A 17,408-nucleotide genomic window follows, 5' to 3' on the forward strand; every position below is an offset into this window, starting at 1 on the left:
GTCACGTGAGTAAGTGACGCCGACAGTTACTATCCATCTTTGACGGCCATGTTGGAGAGTGTGGCGGAAGAGCTACAAATAGACTCTAGTAGTTTGTAGAGGTTATGTCACGTGGTACACAATGTCCACTTTTGGCGGCCATCTTGCAGAGTAGCTGCGTGACGCAGAACAGAAGCTATAGGGTCCCCTGGAAGTGACGTCAGAGGCTGTTCCGGTGCCGGCTGGAAGTGTGGAAGAGTGAGGGGCTGTCAGTCACCATGAGCCGCAGCTACAATGACGAGTTACAGTATCTGGACAAGATTCATAAGAACTGCTGGAGGATCCGCAAGGGATTCGTCCCCAATATGCAGGTCCTTATTAAGATTACCCAGATTGTCATGCTGACATCGCATGGCTTTCACTGCTCTTTTCTGTGTGTATTCGTCTACAGGAGGCGTTATTACCATGGTATATTGTAATCTGTAGGCTGTATTAGTGTAATGCCATGTGTTCTGGAGGTGGCGCTGTTCTATATGGTGTAATAACGTAAGATCACCTGTAGATGGCGATGTCTACCATTGATTCATGGAAGAAGATGCCTGGGGTCCTTTGTATTTAGTGACCAGATACACCCAGTCTGCCATGTGGGTGACATGGAGGGCACCTCAAATTATGTAGCAAACAGATCCACAGAAAAGTATTGTATTTGCTGAACTGGTGTAGAGTCTGTGTGTGACTAGTGGGTATGTAAAGAAGAACATATGCTTCCTGCTTTAGATCAGATCTAGTGACTCCACCAGCAGAACAGTGAGTACAGCTCTGGAGTACAATACAGGATGTAACTCAGGATCAGTACAGAATAAGTAATGTAATGTATGTACACAGTGAGTGCAGCTCTGGAGTATTATACAGGATGTAACTCAGGATCAGTAAAGGATATGTAATGTATGCATACAGTTACTCCACCAGCAGAATAGTGAGTGCAGCTCTGGAGTATAATACAGGATGTAACTCAGGATCAGTACAGGATATGTAATGTATGTACACAGTGACTCCACCAGCAGAATAGTGAGTGCAGCTCTGGAGTACAATACAGGATGTAACTCAGGATCAGTACAGAATAAGTAATGCAATGTATGTACACAGTGAGTGCAGCTCTGGAGTATTATACAGGATGTAACTCAGGATCAGTAAAGGATATGTAATGTATGCATACAGTTACTCCACCAGCAGAATAGTGAGTGCAGCTCTGGAGTATAATACAGGATGTAGCTCAGGATCAGTACAGGATAAGAAATGTGTGTACACAGTGACTCCACCAGCAGAATAGTGAGTGCAGCTCTGGAGTATAATACAGGATGTAGCTCAGGATCAGTACAGGATAAGAAATGTGTGTACACAGTGACTCCACCAGCAGAATAGTGAGTGCAGCTCGAGTATAATACAGGATGTAACTCAGGATCGGTACAGGATAAGTAATGTAATGTATGTACAGAGTAAAACCTGTCGGTGTTCTATATATACACTGTGAAACCCTCTTTACCTTGTCTGTATTGTGCTTAGGTGGAAGGTGTGTTCTACGTGAATGATCCTCTGGAGAAGCTGATGTTTGAAGAGCTGAGGAACGCCTGTCGTGGTGGTGGTATGTGATAGACTCCTAACCGTTCTATAAGATTTGATGAGTTATTGCATTCCTATAGGAGACCTCCACTTGTGTCTTATCAGAGGGGTGGTCCATACACCCTGTGTAGTTGGATCCTGCAGTCAGGTGTCGCGCCACTTTTTCTTCTTCTTCATCCTGATAACCTACAGACGAGGGGCAAGAGGAAGAGTAACATATGAGTGCAGGATCAGACTACACGGCACAGGTAGTCACAATAAAGACTCGTAGGAAATGGAATTAAAAACTGCGTTTTACATTAAAGTGGTATTCCAGCCAAATAAAGTGTTGTAGTGGAATACAAATGGTGTAAAAATTTTTTTTTAAAAATCCTACTGCATTCCTTTTATTTGGTCGGAATACCCCTTTAATTGTGTTGGCATAAAATAAAAAAAGATAGCAAAAAGTTACCTGGTTATACTGTTAGCTGTAGTAGAACGGAGTGTGTCATATGTGGAAGCGCCTGGCCTCGCTATTTGTCACAATGTGCGTCTCTCGTACAAAATGTAACATTGATTATATTCATCTCTGTATATATTGACCGAAAAAAAACAAAAAACGGATCCGGCACCATTGACTTACCTGGTTGTTGTTGCCGGATCCGGCTTCTTCAGTCTCCCATGCCGCACACAAATCGCTGCTTGCAGCGGTTTTGTGTCCGACATGGGAACGCAGAAAAAAAAAAGGAACGGAATGCATTCTGGCGCACACTGTTCCGGTTTGTTCCATTTTGTCCCCATTGAATGCGGACAAAACTGAAGTCTTGTGCTGCGGTTTTGAGAGCCTGTGCCGGATCTCAAAACCGGACAGCACGACGCAGATGTGAAAGTAGCCTAAGTGGCAAGAAACTGCATTATTTATCCTCACCTGCAATAAAGCTCATTTTGTAATTAAATTTTGTCTCTATTTTTTTTGGGCTGTTTTAGCGGCTGGAGGTTTTCTTCCGGCAATGAAGCAGATTGGTAATGTGGCGGCTTTACCAGGAATAGTGCATGTAAGTACGAGCGTTAGTACATTGCAGGGAGGCTGCTGTTGTCATGGCCAGTTCCGTAATTGTGTTATATATGGAGAGTAAGGAATAGCGCTGCAGGCTTTCTGACCTGTCATGTAGCATCCAGCCAAGTCACTCTGCTGCAGCCTTCCCATGTGCTGCTTTAGTTTTCATCTATTTTTTTGTCTGCCCTGTAGAGGTCCATTGGTCTTCCGGACGTCCACTCAGGCTACGGCTTTGCTATTGGCAACATGGCGGCTTTTGATATGGATAATCCTGATGCAGTTGTCTCCCCAGGTACGGATATTTCCCCCCTTTTCCCCATGATGTAATAGTACGTCAGGCTGTGCAGTTTATTCCAGGGATCTGCAGAACTATTACATCATGTCAAGTGCTGGCTGTAACTACCAGGATCAGAGCTAACGCCAATCCCAGCTGTTTAACCCTATACATGCTTTGGTCATTAGTGACCATGGTATCTAAGGAGTTTACCTGAGGGAGGGGACTCGTTCTGTCCCCGCTTGATGCAATTGTGGGGTGCAGGTGATTCGTGATGGCAGTCCGAGGCCAAACTAAATCTCAGTATAGAGTACCAGTAAAGATAAAAAAACTTTGTAATGTACACTGCCTGTCCAAAAAAAAAGTCGCCACCAAAAAATAAAAAATGGTCACATTGTTTCGATCAGCTTCTGCAATGTCACAAGATTTATTTCCATCCAGTGTTGCATTAATTTTTCCCCAAGATCTTGCATTGATGATGGTAGAGTCTGACTGCTGCACAACGCTTTCCCCAGCACATCCCAAAGATTCTCAATGGGGTTAAGGTCTGGACTCTGTGGTGGCCAATCCATGTGTGAAAATGATGTCTCTTGCTCCCTGAATCACTCTTTCACAATTTGAGCCCGATGAATCCTGGCATTGTCATCTTGGAATATGCCCGTGCCATCAGGGAAGAAAAAGTCCATTTATGTAATAACCTGGTCATTCAGTATGTTCAGATAGTCAGCTGACCTCATTCTTGGAGCACATATTGTTGCTGAACCTGGACCTGACCAACTGCAGCAACCCCAGATCATAGCACTGCCCCCACAGGCTTGAACAGTAGGCACTAGGCATGATGGGTGCATCACTTCATCTGCCTCTCTTCTTACCCTAATGCGCCCATCACTCTGGAACAGGGTAAATCTGGACTCATCAGACCACATGACCTTCTTCCATTGCTTCAGAGTCCAATCTTTATGCTCCCTAGCAAATTGAAGCCTTTTTTTCTGGTTTGCCTCACTGATTAGTGGTTTTCTTACGGCTACACAGCTGTTCAGTCCCAATCCCTTGAGTTCCCTTCGCATTGTGCATGTGGAAATGCTCTTACTTTCACTATTAAACATAGCCCTGAGTTCTACTGTTTTTCTTCGATTTGATTTCACCAAACGTTTTAAGTGATCACCGATCACGATCATTCAGGATTTTTTTCCCACCACATTTTTTCCTCAAATACAATGGGTCCCCACTATCCTTCCAGTTTTTAATAATGCATTGGACAGTTCTTAACCCAATTTTAGTAGTTTCTGCAATTCTTTGCTTGATGCATGCCAATGATTTGACCCTTCTCAAACAGACTAACATCTTTTCCACAACCACGAGATGTGTCTTTCAACATGGTTGTTTAAGAAATGAGAAGCAGCTCATTGCACCAGTTGGGGTTAAATAACTTATTGCCAGCTGAAAGATAATCGCCCATGCAGTAATCCAATAGGAGGCTCATAACTATTTGCTTAGTTAAATCCAGGTGGCGACTTTTTTTTGGGACAGGCAGTGAAACTTATTAGAAAAATGTCTCCTCGTACTAGCAATCTGTGGGAGTCTTAGCACTCGTATCCCCAACAATCAGAATTTTTGATATGTCGCTTTGACATTTTTCTCAAAGTACAGGGACACTTTAAAGGTTACATGTCATATTCATTTCGTAAAATAAAAATAAAAAACAAAGCAGGTTTTATTAACCCCTTTCTGCCATAAACAGTTTTTCATTTTTACTTCCAAAAGCCATAACCTTTTTACTTTTGCGTTCACGTAACCGTATGAGGGCTGTTTTTTGTTGTGGGACAGGTTGTAACCCCTTTTAAGGAGTGTTTTGGAAACATGAATTTAGGGAACTTACGAGTGTGTCTCTATTATGCCCCCCCCCCCCCGTCCGGAAAGCTGTATCCTCCATTATGCTAGTTCCATGGATGCCATGCGGTTGGAGGATGTGGCTTTCCTAACAAGGGGGCATGGCTTCACAAAGAGCAAAGTTGGCACAGAAATTCTGATAGAGACAAAGGGAGATTTATCACACTGGTGTAAAGGAAAACTGGCTTAGTTACCCATAGCCACAAATCAGATTACACCTTTTATTTTTCAGAGCTCCTTTGGAAAATGAAAAGTGGAATCTGATTGATTGGTTGGTTGTTTTGAGCCACTAAGCCAGTTTTGATAAATCTCCCCCATAGTAGTAAGGTGACTAAATTCATATTTCCACAACATTTTGGAGTCCCTAAGGCACTCCTGGGATGCCAAGCTGCTATGATTAGGCTGGGGTTACATGGACATCTTCCACTGTGCTGCATTGAATATAGTCTCAAGAAATACATCAGGCTTGGATTTCTAAGCAGTTGTTTCCGTTTTGTCCTGCAGGGGGTGTCGGTTTTGACATTAACTGTGGGGTCCGCTTACTTCGCACCAATCTTGATGAGGGAGATGTGCAGCCGGTTAAGGAGCAGCTCGCCCAGTCCATGTTTGACCACATTCCTGTCGGAGTGGGATCCAAAGGTGTTATCCCCATGAGCGCCAAGTACGTCAGGGGCTTCTGGTGTTATGTCGTTGAAGGTTAATCGCTGTACCATGAAAAGTTCTGCGACTGTCTTATATACTATGTGTTTCATGTCTTGGTCGTTTGGAAGATCTCTGCTTGCTGTCAATGAACAGGAACCTTCCTGACCTTGTTACAGTGAAGTAATGTGTATAAGAACTGACAGTCCTGGAAAGGATGCTGATTTTCAAGTTCTTCATTATCTTCAAGATTTCAGGTTGCTGTCAGTGAATGGGATCATCTTTTTTTTTATATTTGGGATCAAAAGCATTTCTGATAAGTTCCAAACACAGGTCCAACATTCATTACAAAAAAAAACCTCTTGATTGGGTATGCCAGTTTTGATATACCGGTATGTATCTCCCTTTTCTTAAAAATCCCTGCTTGCTGTCAGTAAATGAGAGCATTTTTGTCCACATTCAAAGACTGAATACTCATCCTGATGTAGATGGAAGCTTATTACACTGTATCGGTTTCTGTAATCCTGTCAAGGAATAGGAAACACTAGTATGTTAGAAGGCTTCAGATTCAGACCGCTGGTTTCCAGGGGGATGGTGATGTGTCTGGAGTACATGTGGTAAAGACTGGGACCCGCTGGTCTCCAAAAGACCCTAGCGAACCAGTATCCTCTCTGTTGCTAGGCAGCCAACCAAATTGATACATCTGATGTCTGAACCCTTTTAGGGGATGTTCATCTCTCTGTCCTCTTCATCTAGAGATCTAGAAGAAGCCCTGGAGATGGGAGTGGACTGGTCCCTCAGGGAGGGCTATGCATGGGCTGAAGACAAGGAACACTGTGAGGAGTATGGCAGAATGCTGCAGGCCGATCCCAGCAAGGTGTCCTCCAAGGCCAAGAAGAGGGGTCTGCCCCAGGTACACGTATTGTCCACATTGTTGCTTATGTTATTCCAGAATATATGAAAAGAGACCCTTACATTTTACTTTGAAAGCTCTTGTCCAGGTTCTAGATATCCTTAGGATAGGTCATCAATATCAGATCAATCGGGGTCCAACACCTGACATAGCACAGTGAACAAAAACGGAAGCACAGCTCCATTAAAGGGGTTATCTGATATCTAAAATATAACCCCACCCCACCCCCACTGCCTGGCTTTCTTGTACGGATTATACTTATCTGCTCCCCAGCAATCGCGTTGCTCTAGATCCCTGCATGGCCGCCGCTGCATCTCCCTGTCGCTAGGATCAAAACACCCGTGGCAGGGAGGTGCAGCCAATAGCAGGCTGCGACGGAGACCAGCATTAAGGGGTCCCCATTGCGGCCTGCTATTGGCTGCACCACCCCCCGCAATGCTCCATCCCACCCCACCCCCGTCGCCGAGAAGTTTTGATCCAAGTGATGGGGAGATGCAGCAGTGGTTCTGGGGAGCAGGTAAAGTATAATCCATACATGGGGCCCATGCATTGGGGGGGATATATTAGATATTGGATAACCCCCTTTAACTGCTATTGACTATGTTTCAGCAGCTCAGCACCCATTCACACCGTAACTAGAACCCTGACAACCACCTTAAAGGGGTTGTTTCATCTGAGAATAATGCTACCAATGTCCTCTGGGACCTGCACCCATCTGAACGGGGCCTCGAAAGTGAAGGAGGGCACTTGTGTGGCGTGCTCACCATTTATTTCTATGGGAGTTCTGAAAACAGTTAAGCGAGTGCGCTTGGCTATTTTTGGGAGTCCCATAGAAATGAATAGAGTGTGCACAGTGCAAGTGCAGCCACCACTTCATTCACTTCTGTTGGACTGCTGGAGATAGCCAGGACATAGGAATGAATGGAAGACTCGTGCACGACCGCTCTCCACTCACTTCAGTTGTCCCATTCTGGAGATAGGTGCTGGTCCCACCTCTGGGACCAGCACCTAGCTGACATTGGTGGCATATCCTAGTGACGTGCCACCAATGTCTCTGAGACAACCCTTTTGAGGTTTATTTCTCATGCTAGAGCACACTCATTATTTCTGCTCCAGTCACATCCAGAGCTGCATTTGACAGTTCAGTTAATGACCTGTTACTAGAGTGCAGTAGATTGTGAGCACTCAAATGACACAGACTAGTTAAAAACCACAGACACGTTGTAAATAGCAGACGTAGCTGGGATGTGACTGGAGTAGGTTGTGACGTAATTCCCAATCTGCATTTGTTTGCAGCTTGGTACACTGGGAGCTGGGAACCATTACGCAGAGATCCAGGTGGTGGACGAGATTTATGATGAATACGCTGGCAAAAAAATGGGCATTGACCACAAGGGACAGGTGTGTGTCATGATTCACAGTGGAAGCCGAGGTCTAGGGCACCAAGTGGCCACAGGTACGTATAGAGGTCTGCTCGCTACAGACATCATACAGTATATTATTCCCTGTTGTCAGACACTTCAGGTATATTACTTCTGTTCTGTTATCTCTGGCATTACCATAATTCTTCTTTCCAGATGCTCTGGTTGCCATGGAAAAAGCCATGAAACGAGATAAAATCATTGTAAATGATAGGCAGCTGGCATGCGCCAGGATCTCCTCTTCTGAGGGACAGGACTATCTGAAGGGCATGGCCGCTGCCGGGAACTACGCCTGGGTGAACCGTTCGTCTATGACGTTCCTCACGAGACAGGTATGATCACTAGAGAACGGGGCAGAGGGGGCGGATATTTGGTTCTGACCCAGATCTCATTCAGCTGTCTTGATGGCAGGCGTTTGCTAAAGTCTTCAACACTACCCCCGATGACCTGGACATGCATGTGATCTACGACGTCTCACACAACATCGCCAAGGTGGAGCAGCATGTGGTGGATGGAAAGGAGAAGACACTGCTGGTTCACAGGAAGGGCTCTACCCGAGCGTTCCCACCACATCACCCACTTATTGCTGTGGATTATCAGGTGAGGTTTCTCCATACACCAGATCCATTACCAAGGTATAAAAATAAACAGTGTGTCCTTGAGGATGCCAATGGCTTTTGAAATCCCTTTGGTGCCACAGTCAGTATTGACTGCATAACAAGACGGGTTAAACGGTTGTGATCAGAGTGGGGAAATATACAGGGGAAGCTGCTGCTGTTAATTAGTGGCTCCTCCAAGAGTCACACTGCTGCTTGAGCAGCTTCTTCCTGTTGGTGGAGCACTGCTTGTGTTAAAGGGATTGTCGCAACTGGACACCCCCATCTGCATGTTTCCTTAGGGTAATAATTGTTATGAAGGCGGGGGTCTGCCTGACTCGGGTGAACTGCAGCGAAGATCAGCTCACTTTCAGCCAGTTATCCCAAAATCTTGTGGTAATGACTTAATATAACCCCGCATCTCCTCTCTGCAGATGACCGGGCAGCCAGTGCTGATCGGTGGCACCATGGGAACCTGCAGCTACGTATTGACTGGCACTGAGCAAGGCATGACAGAGACATTTGGAACCACCTGCCACGGAGCCGTGAGTAGTGACTACCTCCTGTTCATATTGTGTTACGATGGTGGAACCTAATGTAATTGAGATCTTGGATCTGTTCTTCAGGGTCGGGCGCTGTCCAGAGCTAAATCTAGACGAAACCTGGACTTTCAAGATGTTCTGGATAAGCTGGCTGACATGGGCATAGCCATCCGGGTGGCCTCCCCAAAACTTGTCATGGAAGAGGTGAGTAGTCTCTAACCTGTGACAGCGCAGCTGCATCTATACAAGTTGCCGTAAAGAAGAGCCGTTGAGAAATCGGTGATGGCAGGTTTCTCTGTAAGCCACTTACATGACCCTTGACTCCTTCCATGTTATCTGTTTACTCACCTGAGAGCTCTTAGATAGGTTCCATTCACTGATGGCAATCAGATGTTGAAAATAGCGAAGCCGAAAACCATGCCTGATCCCAGCACCAATTCTTGGTGCCATGTAGCTTTCCCACCTCTGCTGAATGTAGGGAGAGAGTGTCAGCTGGGAGTAGGGGGCATCCAGTTGCTGAGAGGGTTTCGGCTATATGAAGGGAGGACCCTAGTGTTGAATCACGGTAAAGAAAGGCGCTAAAAATATAAACTTTATTAATATATCCTTAAAAATGGGGGAAATGTATGAAAAATCTTTATTACCTAAACGTACAACTTAACGGAATAGAGGCACAAGAGTGTAAGGACGAAAGACACCTGTATTGTAGCACACAGGTAAAGTCTTTCCAGAACACACTCAATTTCAGTGATGGCCAACAACTATATATGCGTAAAAAAGTGCCGCTGCAAATAGATTATGCAGGCACCATAAAAGAAAAGCTGGGTAGGTGAGAATAACAGTGTAGAAAAATGGTCAAAATGAGTCCCTGGCTGGGATGTGACCAGCTCAAATGGGACTAAACAGACCAGTTGCATGAGGGTTAATGGTCGCACTACACCTAGCTACCTGCCCCAGCTAATTAGCACTCCCACATGTAGCGTCTATGGTAAAGCTCGACACGTTTCTTCTATAGGAATCATCAGGAGCTAGGTATTACAAGTACATGTGGAGAACGCGGCCGCCCGAAGCGCTAAACTATATAGGGCGTCTAGTAAAACTGCTAGGGCAGCGCTAAAGCCCGCCCATCAGAGCCGGTGACGTCACCGAACACACTGCCGGGTGGAAACTTCCTTCCGGCAGTGTGTTATTGAAAACAAGAGCCAGTGCCCTGCGCGATTTAGCGCTGGGCAAGGGAGCGCATCGGAGCATGAGATGCTCTGATGCTAGCCTCAGGGGGGCTGCTGGGGTGAAAATAAGGGTATGTCCGGGTTCAGCTCTGAACCCGGACAACCCCTTTAAGGACAATTTTCCCTAACACCTCCACAACGGCACTTATAGGAGGATGTCCCCGCCCCGGACAGGAAACAACGACGTAGAAGCAGAAGATTTAAGGGCCTCCTCCCCCTTACCTAGTCAGTCGTTGTTTCCTGTCCGGCGGACGAACGTGGAAGCCGCTCCTGCAGTCCAGGAGAAACTCTTTTCCGCCCAGCCTCACCTCGTTTCCTGGGGTTCTTCCCCACACTTATGTGGGAGGGCTGGAGCAGGGAATGGGTCCTCGGGGACGCTTGGCCTCCCTTCCTGTTCCTGGGAGTAAGTCCTGCTTGCAAGCGTCCCCAGGCGCATGCGCAATAGTTTCAGGGAACTATCGCGGGATCCGACGTCAGCAGGTGAGATTCTCCTTGGGCAAGAGAATCTCGCGAAAAGGCGGAGCTCCAGCGGTGCGGAATTCAAAAGTTCCCCTCAGACAGTACAGCGTCCTCGTGCTACGCTTGACTATGCTGGGCCCTGGAGACATGGACACCGCAAGAAAGCCTGTGGATGCCTCTGCCCTCAGCCTGGTAAGATATGCTTAAAGCTGTTATGCTATTCTGTACTATACCTTTATATTGTGCACTTGGTGCCTGCTGCTTTCCACCACCGGTGAAGGGTCTGGCCTCTCAAATAGTTTTTTTTGCTGGTCTCTAAATGTGCTCCCCATTGTGTTTCTGTGTTGATCTTAGGCCAGAGAGACCGCGGCCCCGAAACCGCCTGGTGGAGATCTGGCACGAAAAAAATGTGCCATTTGTCGCAAAGCACTCTCCTCCAAATCAAAAAAACATCTGTGCTCCAAGTGCACAGAAAAAATTGTCTCAGAGGAATCTCCTTCCCTTCTCGAATCTATGAGGTCAATAATTAAAGAGGAAGTTAATGCGGCAGTAGACCTAAGAATGCCGTCATCCCCAAGACCATCCACCTCTCAAAGATCTCTAGCCTCTGACGCCGGGTTTGAGTTGGATGAAGGGGAAGTATTTTCAGGATCAGACTCCTCCTCTTCTGAAGACGACTCGGGTAAACCCCTCTTTCAGCCGGAAGAGACAGAGGGGCTCTTAAAAATCATCAGAGCAACTATGAACATTGAGGAGGTGAAAGAGGCTCATTCCGTACAAGACCAGACGTACCAAGGGTTAGGGGAAAGGAAGAAAAGAACCTTCCCTATTCATAATAATGTCAAGTCCCTTATTGCTAGGGAGTGGAAAGATCCAGAAAAAAGGGTTGCTATATCAGGCGCCTTTAAACGCAAATACCCCTTTGATCACTCGGACTCAAACCTGTGGGGAAAAAACCCCAAAGGTAGATGCACCAGTAGCCCGGATCTCTAAAAGAACATCGCTACCTTTTGAGGATACTGGTCTCCTCAGGGACCCCATGGACAAAAAGTGCGAAAGCCTTTTAAAAAAAATCATGGGAGACTAACACAGCTATGCTGTGGCCAAGTATAGATTCTACCTGTACTGCAAGAACACTCTGTTTGGCTGAACCAGCTAGAAAATCACCTGGCGGCGGGTACCTCGCGAGAAGAAATCTTTGCTTCCCTACCAGCTCTCAAGAAAGTGTCTAATTTTCTTGCTGATGCTTCAGTGGACTTAGTGAAACTCTCTGCCAGATCAGCAGCCTTATCAAATGCCACAAGAAGAGCTGTCTGGCTCCGCATCTGGTCAGGGGACGCGAGCTCAAAGAACCGCCTATGCTCCATCCCGTGTGAAGGCGATAGATTATTTGGTACCACTTTAGACGATATTCTGGACAAAGCTGCGGACAAAAAGAAGGGATTCCCTATGGAGAACCGCTATTTTCATCAGAGGCGTGCCTTTTAAAATCAAAGAAAGCCCAAAGGGGATCCTAAGAAAAAAGAGAGTTCGAAGAGATGGCAGCCCTGCAGAGGTAAAGGTAGAGGGTTTCTCTTTAACCCCGAAAATGCTTCATCCTCAAAACAATGACGCCAGAGGTCAAGTGGGGGGCAGACTAATCCGCTTTGCTGCCGTCTGGGAAAATAAGTCAAGGCCTAAGGTTAGAGTTTCTTTCAGTACCAACAGATCGTTTCATGATCAACAAAATTCTGCCTCATCGAGAGAAACAATCTTGCCTAGAGTCAGAAATTATGTCTCTGATTCAAAAAGGCGTAATTCGTCAGGTTCCTGCGGAAGAACAGGGCAAGGGGTTTTACTCCCCTGTCTTCTTAATCCAGAAACCCAACAAAACCTATCGACTAATTATAAACTTAAAAGGCCTAAACAAGTTTATAGTTTACAAGCGCTTCAAGATAGTCAGTCAGTGAGATCCGCCATAAATGTCCTCCCTCAAGACTGCTTCATGGCGACCATGGACCTTCAGGACGCCTATTACCACGTCCCGATTATGACCCATCAAAAGTACTTAAGAATTGCTGTCTTTATAAAAAAAACAGCTCTGTCACTTTCAATTCACAGCCCTCCCCTTCAGGCTCTCCTCAGCCCCAAGGGTGTTTTCAAAGATCATGGCAGAGGTCGTCAAAGCCCTTCACCTAAGAGGCATTCAAATTGTACCTTACCTGGACGATTTTCTGGTAGTCGTTTCCTGTGCAGAGACCCTTCTGTTCCACCTAGCAGACGTTCAGGAATTTTTTACCACTCTAGGGTGGATCATAAATTTCAAAAAATCTGACTTAAATCCGGCGCAAAGGAAGACCTTTTTAGGGGTAGCATTAGATTCCCATCAATTAATGTCCTTTCTTCCACAGAACAAACAGATCGAGCTCCAGGAAAAAGTCTCGCTATTCTGCAGTCAAAAATCTACAACGGTAAGAAACCTCATGACCATTCTAGGTATCCTTACGTCAACGATCCAGTCAGTAAGGTGGGCCCAATACCACACAAGACCACTTCAGGCGTTCCTCCTATCTTCCTGGGATGGCACCTCCTCGACCCTGGAAAAGCGCGTGATGATCCCAAAGTCGGTAAAAATATCTCTTATGTGGTGGAGAATCAGAAAACACCTTCAAACTGGAGTTTCCTGGAGACAAGGAGATGAAATGATCATTACCACAGATGCCAGCAGCATCGGCTGGGGAGGTCACTCCGACGGAAGAGTGGTCCAAGGCACTTGGGGAACAGATCTGCTACAAGCCTCCAACTTAAGGGAACTTTCAGCGGTATACAACGTCATGGTCGCTCTCTTTACGCCTATATCACCAAAAAGTATAAAAGTCTTCTCAGACAATACTACTACGGTCACCTATTTAAACAAACAGGGAGGAACCAGGAGTCGCTCCCTAGCAGCTGTAAGCGACAAGATTTTTTTCCTGGGCAGAAAGCAACCTAATTTCCCTTACAGCCTTGCATGTCAGAGGAGAAGAAAATTCCTTGACCGACTTCCTCAGCCGTCAGACTCTGAAAGAAGGAGAGTGGTCCCTAAATCCTCAAATATTTCATCAGTTGTGTCTCAAGTGGGGGACTCCAAAAATAGATCTGTTTGCGACAAAGACCAACAAACAGACCAAACAGTTCTGTTCCCTCTCCCAAAGGGACCAGCCACTATGGATAGATGCCCTATCCCGACCATGGCCAGATTGTCTTCTTTACGCCTTTCCTCCCTTCAGCCTAATATCAGACTCTGATGAAGGTGCAGGAACAAAAGGCCAAGGTAATCTTTATAGCCTCTCATTGGCCGAGAAGATCCTGGTTCCCCCTGCTACTTCATCTTTCGGCAGGGGAATCCTGGATTCTCCCATTCGTACCGGATCTCCTTCATCAAGGCCTGGAGACTGAGCGCAACACCTTAAAAAAGAAGGGACTCTCGGATTCAGTTATCTCCACTGTTATGCTCAGCCGAAAAGCCATAACATCCAGAATTTATCTGCGGACCTGGAAAGCTTTTCAAAAATTCACGGGTGACGTAATTTTGCCAGACATTCCTCAAATTCTGCAGTTCCTCCAAGCTGTACTTGACAAAGGCCTCAGAACAGCAACCCTTAGAGTGCAGGTGTCAGCCCTAAGTGCGTTTTTTTTACATCAAGTTGGCAGAGTCCTCTCTAGTAAAGCGTTTTCTTAAAGGTGCTGTGAGAAAGACCCCTGTAGCCCGTCCTACCGTTGCTCCCTGGGACCTTAACTTAGTGTTATCTGTCTTAATGTCTCCTTCATTTGAGCCAATAGAAGAAATATCCTTGAGACTTCTCACGTTGAAGACCGTGTTCCTTACGGCCATTACAACTGCCAGAAGAGTCGGGGAGATCCAAGCTTTTTCGTATAAATCTCCTTATCTAATGATCCTCGATGACCGTGTAATTCTGAAACCTTGGATGTAAGGAGGGTTGTAATCTGCTACCTCAACAGAACCTCATCCTTCAGGCACTCGGACCAACTGTTCCTACAGTACCAAGGGCCCAACAAAGGTCGCGGGGCTAGCAAACCTACGATATCCAGATGGATAAAAAATATGATCAAGCTAGCTTACCTGCAGAAAGACCTCCAGCCCCCGGTTGGGCTAAGGGCTCACTCCACCAGAGCAGTGTCATCCTCATGGGCTAAGGCAGCATCAGTATTTTTAGAACAGATATCTAGAGCTGCAACTTGGGCCAATCCTATGACATTTTTCCATCACTACAGACTGGACATCCTTAAGAACCAGGACTTATCATTTGGGCGCAGGGTACTTTCTGCTGCTGTCCCTCCCTGATCCTATTACTCTGTTAATCCTCCTAAAAGTGCAGTTGTGGAGGCGTTAGGGAAAATAAATAATTACTCTTACGGGTAATTGATTTTTCCGATAGCCTCCACAACGGCACTGGGATTCCCTCCCTGATTAAATTTGTTACATGGATCTCAGTTCTGCTAAGATTTATTGTTTTCTTTCTAATGATGTAATTGTCCTTGATTATTAATACATGAATAATTTTTTTTGGCATCACTTCCATGTCCTCTCTTATTGACTGACTAGGTAAGGGGGAGGAGGCACTTAAATCTTCTGCTTCTACGTCGTTGTTTCCTGTCCAGGGGCGGACATTCTCCTATAAGTGCCGTTGTGGAGGCTATAGGAAAAATCAATTACCGGTAAGAGTAATTATTTCTTTCCACACCAGCCAGTGCTTGGCTATTTTCGGAAAGTCCTAGAGCAGTGAATTGAGGGGGTGGCCTCTCCTCCGCGGCTTGCTCTCTGTTCCCTTCAAGGCCCTGTTTTTCAGATAGGATCTGGTCCCAGAGGTGGGACCAAGACCTCTCGGACATTTATGCCATGTCTTCTCATTATGCCATAAATGTCCTAGATTGGAATACCCCTTTAAAGGGAACATCATGATTGACATGTATCATATCTCCTCAGGCTCCTGAATCATACAAGAACGTCACAGACGTAGTGAATACTTGTCACGATGCCGGAATCAGCAAGAAAGCCATCAAGCTGCGTCCCATCGCCGTCATCAAGGGCTGAGAGGACCGACAGTCACCTAAGACTGTAAAGAGCTGACATCAGAGCTCAGAGAGCCGCCCTCGGCAGGACTGAACGTAATACTGATGGATCGCTGCCCAATATAAGGATCCCATCTTATTTTACCATTTAATTTAACCCTTTGATTCCAACTTCATGTAGGAAAATAGACTTGGCCCTCCTGGTAATTAATGATTATTTAGAAGGGATTGGCTCTCCCATTCATATGTATAGAATGATACACTGTTAGCTTACAGATGAGGGAACTCTGCTTGCTGCCAGTGAATAGAAGATGTTGTGTTTTTGTTTTTTTGTTTTTTTTGCGGTGTTCAGGAACTGTGCATCTCATTATTTTACCCATCTAGCTGTGAGAACTCAACAAGAATGGTCACATTTGCTGACCGCAAGCGGCGATCTTGAGAATGATGAATTACAATCCATACATAATGTATTAGAAAATTGTAGAACTTTAGAACAGGATGAAGCTTTGTTCACGTAAGACTGGAACACTCCTTTCAGGGATAATTCACACTACCATGTTCGGTCCGAGAATCACAGTCCGTGTGTTGGCCACAGCTTCCCTGTCCTGAACTGACTGCATCATGGTGATTTATGATCAAGTCAATTCCTATCTGACAGTGAGTCTATTGTACTGTGCTCACATCCTGATGTGAGTACAGTACTATAGACCCACAATCAGATAGGAACTGACTGTGTCATGAATCACTCTGATGCAGTCAGTGCAGGTCCAGGAGAAGTGACTGACACACACACACCGTGTTTCTGGGACTGAGCATGGTCGTGTGAATCAGCCCTTGAGTTGATCACAGTTGCAGGTTTGGGATCTCAGATGACTTGGCACCTGGAAGTCCGTGGGAAACAACCCCTTTTAAATCAGTACTGGTGGCCCTAGCTTACCTGGCTTAGTTTCCACATTAAAGGGGTATTTCCATATTTACCATTTACAGGATAATGTGTGATAGGTGCAGGTCCTTGCTTCTGGGACCCACTTCTATCAAATGGACAGGATCCATTGACCTCCATTTGCCAAATCCCAGCCACCACATTTTCCACCTAGTGCCCACCTTTAAGACTGGAATACCTCTTTAACTCTAGATTGATTAGTGTTGGTATCCCATCCTGGTCTCGGCCTGCTCTGTGATGGGGGATTTCTACACTCTTGTCTTGTCTAGGAGACTGCAGAAATATCCCTGCAGTTATGAATTGGGCATCACAATGAACGCTCTTAAAATCTTATAATATGGAAGCCTTTTTTTTAGATGACCAGGAGCACCCAAGCTCTGATGAATTTTGTTTGCAGCCTCATTTCTACAGTACATTTCAGTGTGTTAAAGGTTATGTATACTTTTGCAACTTTTTAATTTGTCTTTAAAGATCTCCTAGCATTTCATATATACAGCTCCTATGCAAAGCTATGTGGCCTCCCTGGTTACAGACTACAAACAAGCCCTGTGTAGTCTGATCCCTCTTGCCCCCTCTTATGCTTCCTGTAGATTATCAAGAAGGGGGAGTGCAGTAACACATGAGTGCAGGATCAGACTACACAGGGCTTGTTTGTAGTCTGTAACCGTGGAGACACATGGGGGGGGGGTTGTCAACTGGTACAAAGGCAAACTGCTTAGTTGCCCGTAGCAACCAATCAGATTGATCCTTTTTATGTTCCAAGAAAAAAAATGAACGGTGGATTGGAATCTGATTGGTTGCTGTGGGCAGCTAAA

General features: G+C 45.8%; 1 protein-coding gene across 1 annotated transcript; it reads left to right on the plus strand.

Moving 5' to 3' along the window:
* The first annotated feature begins 166 nt into the window (after nt 1-166).
* Nucleotides 167-16,331, plus strand: RTCB (RNA 2',3'-cyclic phosphate and 5'-OH ligase). The gene is made up of 12 exons (XM_040438120.1): nt 167-350; nt 1,543-1,621; nt 2,566-2,633; nt 2,828-2,927; nt 5,304-5,460; nt 6,195-6,351; nt 7,648-7,807; nt 7,929-8,104; nt 8,184-8,372; nt 8,803-8,913; nt 8,995-9,114; nt 15,565-16,331. The coding sequence occupies exons 1-12, from the start codon at nt 258-260 to the stop codon at nt 15,670-15,672; spliced, it is 1,518 nt and encodes a 505-aa protein (XP_040294054.1). The 5' UTR covers nt 167-257; the 3' UTR covers nt 15,673-16,331.
* Nucleotides 16,332-17,408: the final 1,077 nt, after the last annotated feature.

This window comes from Bufo bufo, chromosome 1 (genome assembly GCF_905171765.1).
Source record: "Bufo bufo chromosome 1, aBufBuf1.1, whole genome shotgun sequence".
NCBI lineage: Eukaryota > Metazoa > Chordata > Amphibia > Anura > Bufonidae > Bufo > Bufo bufo.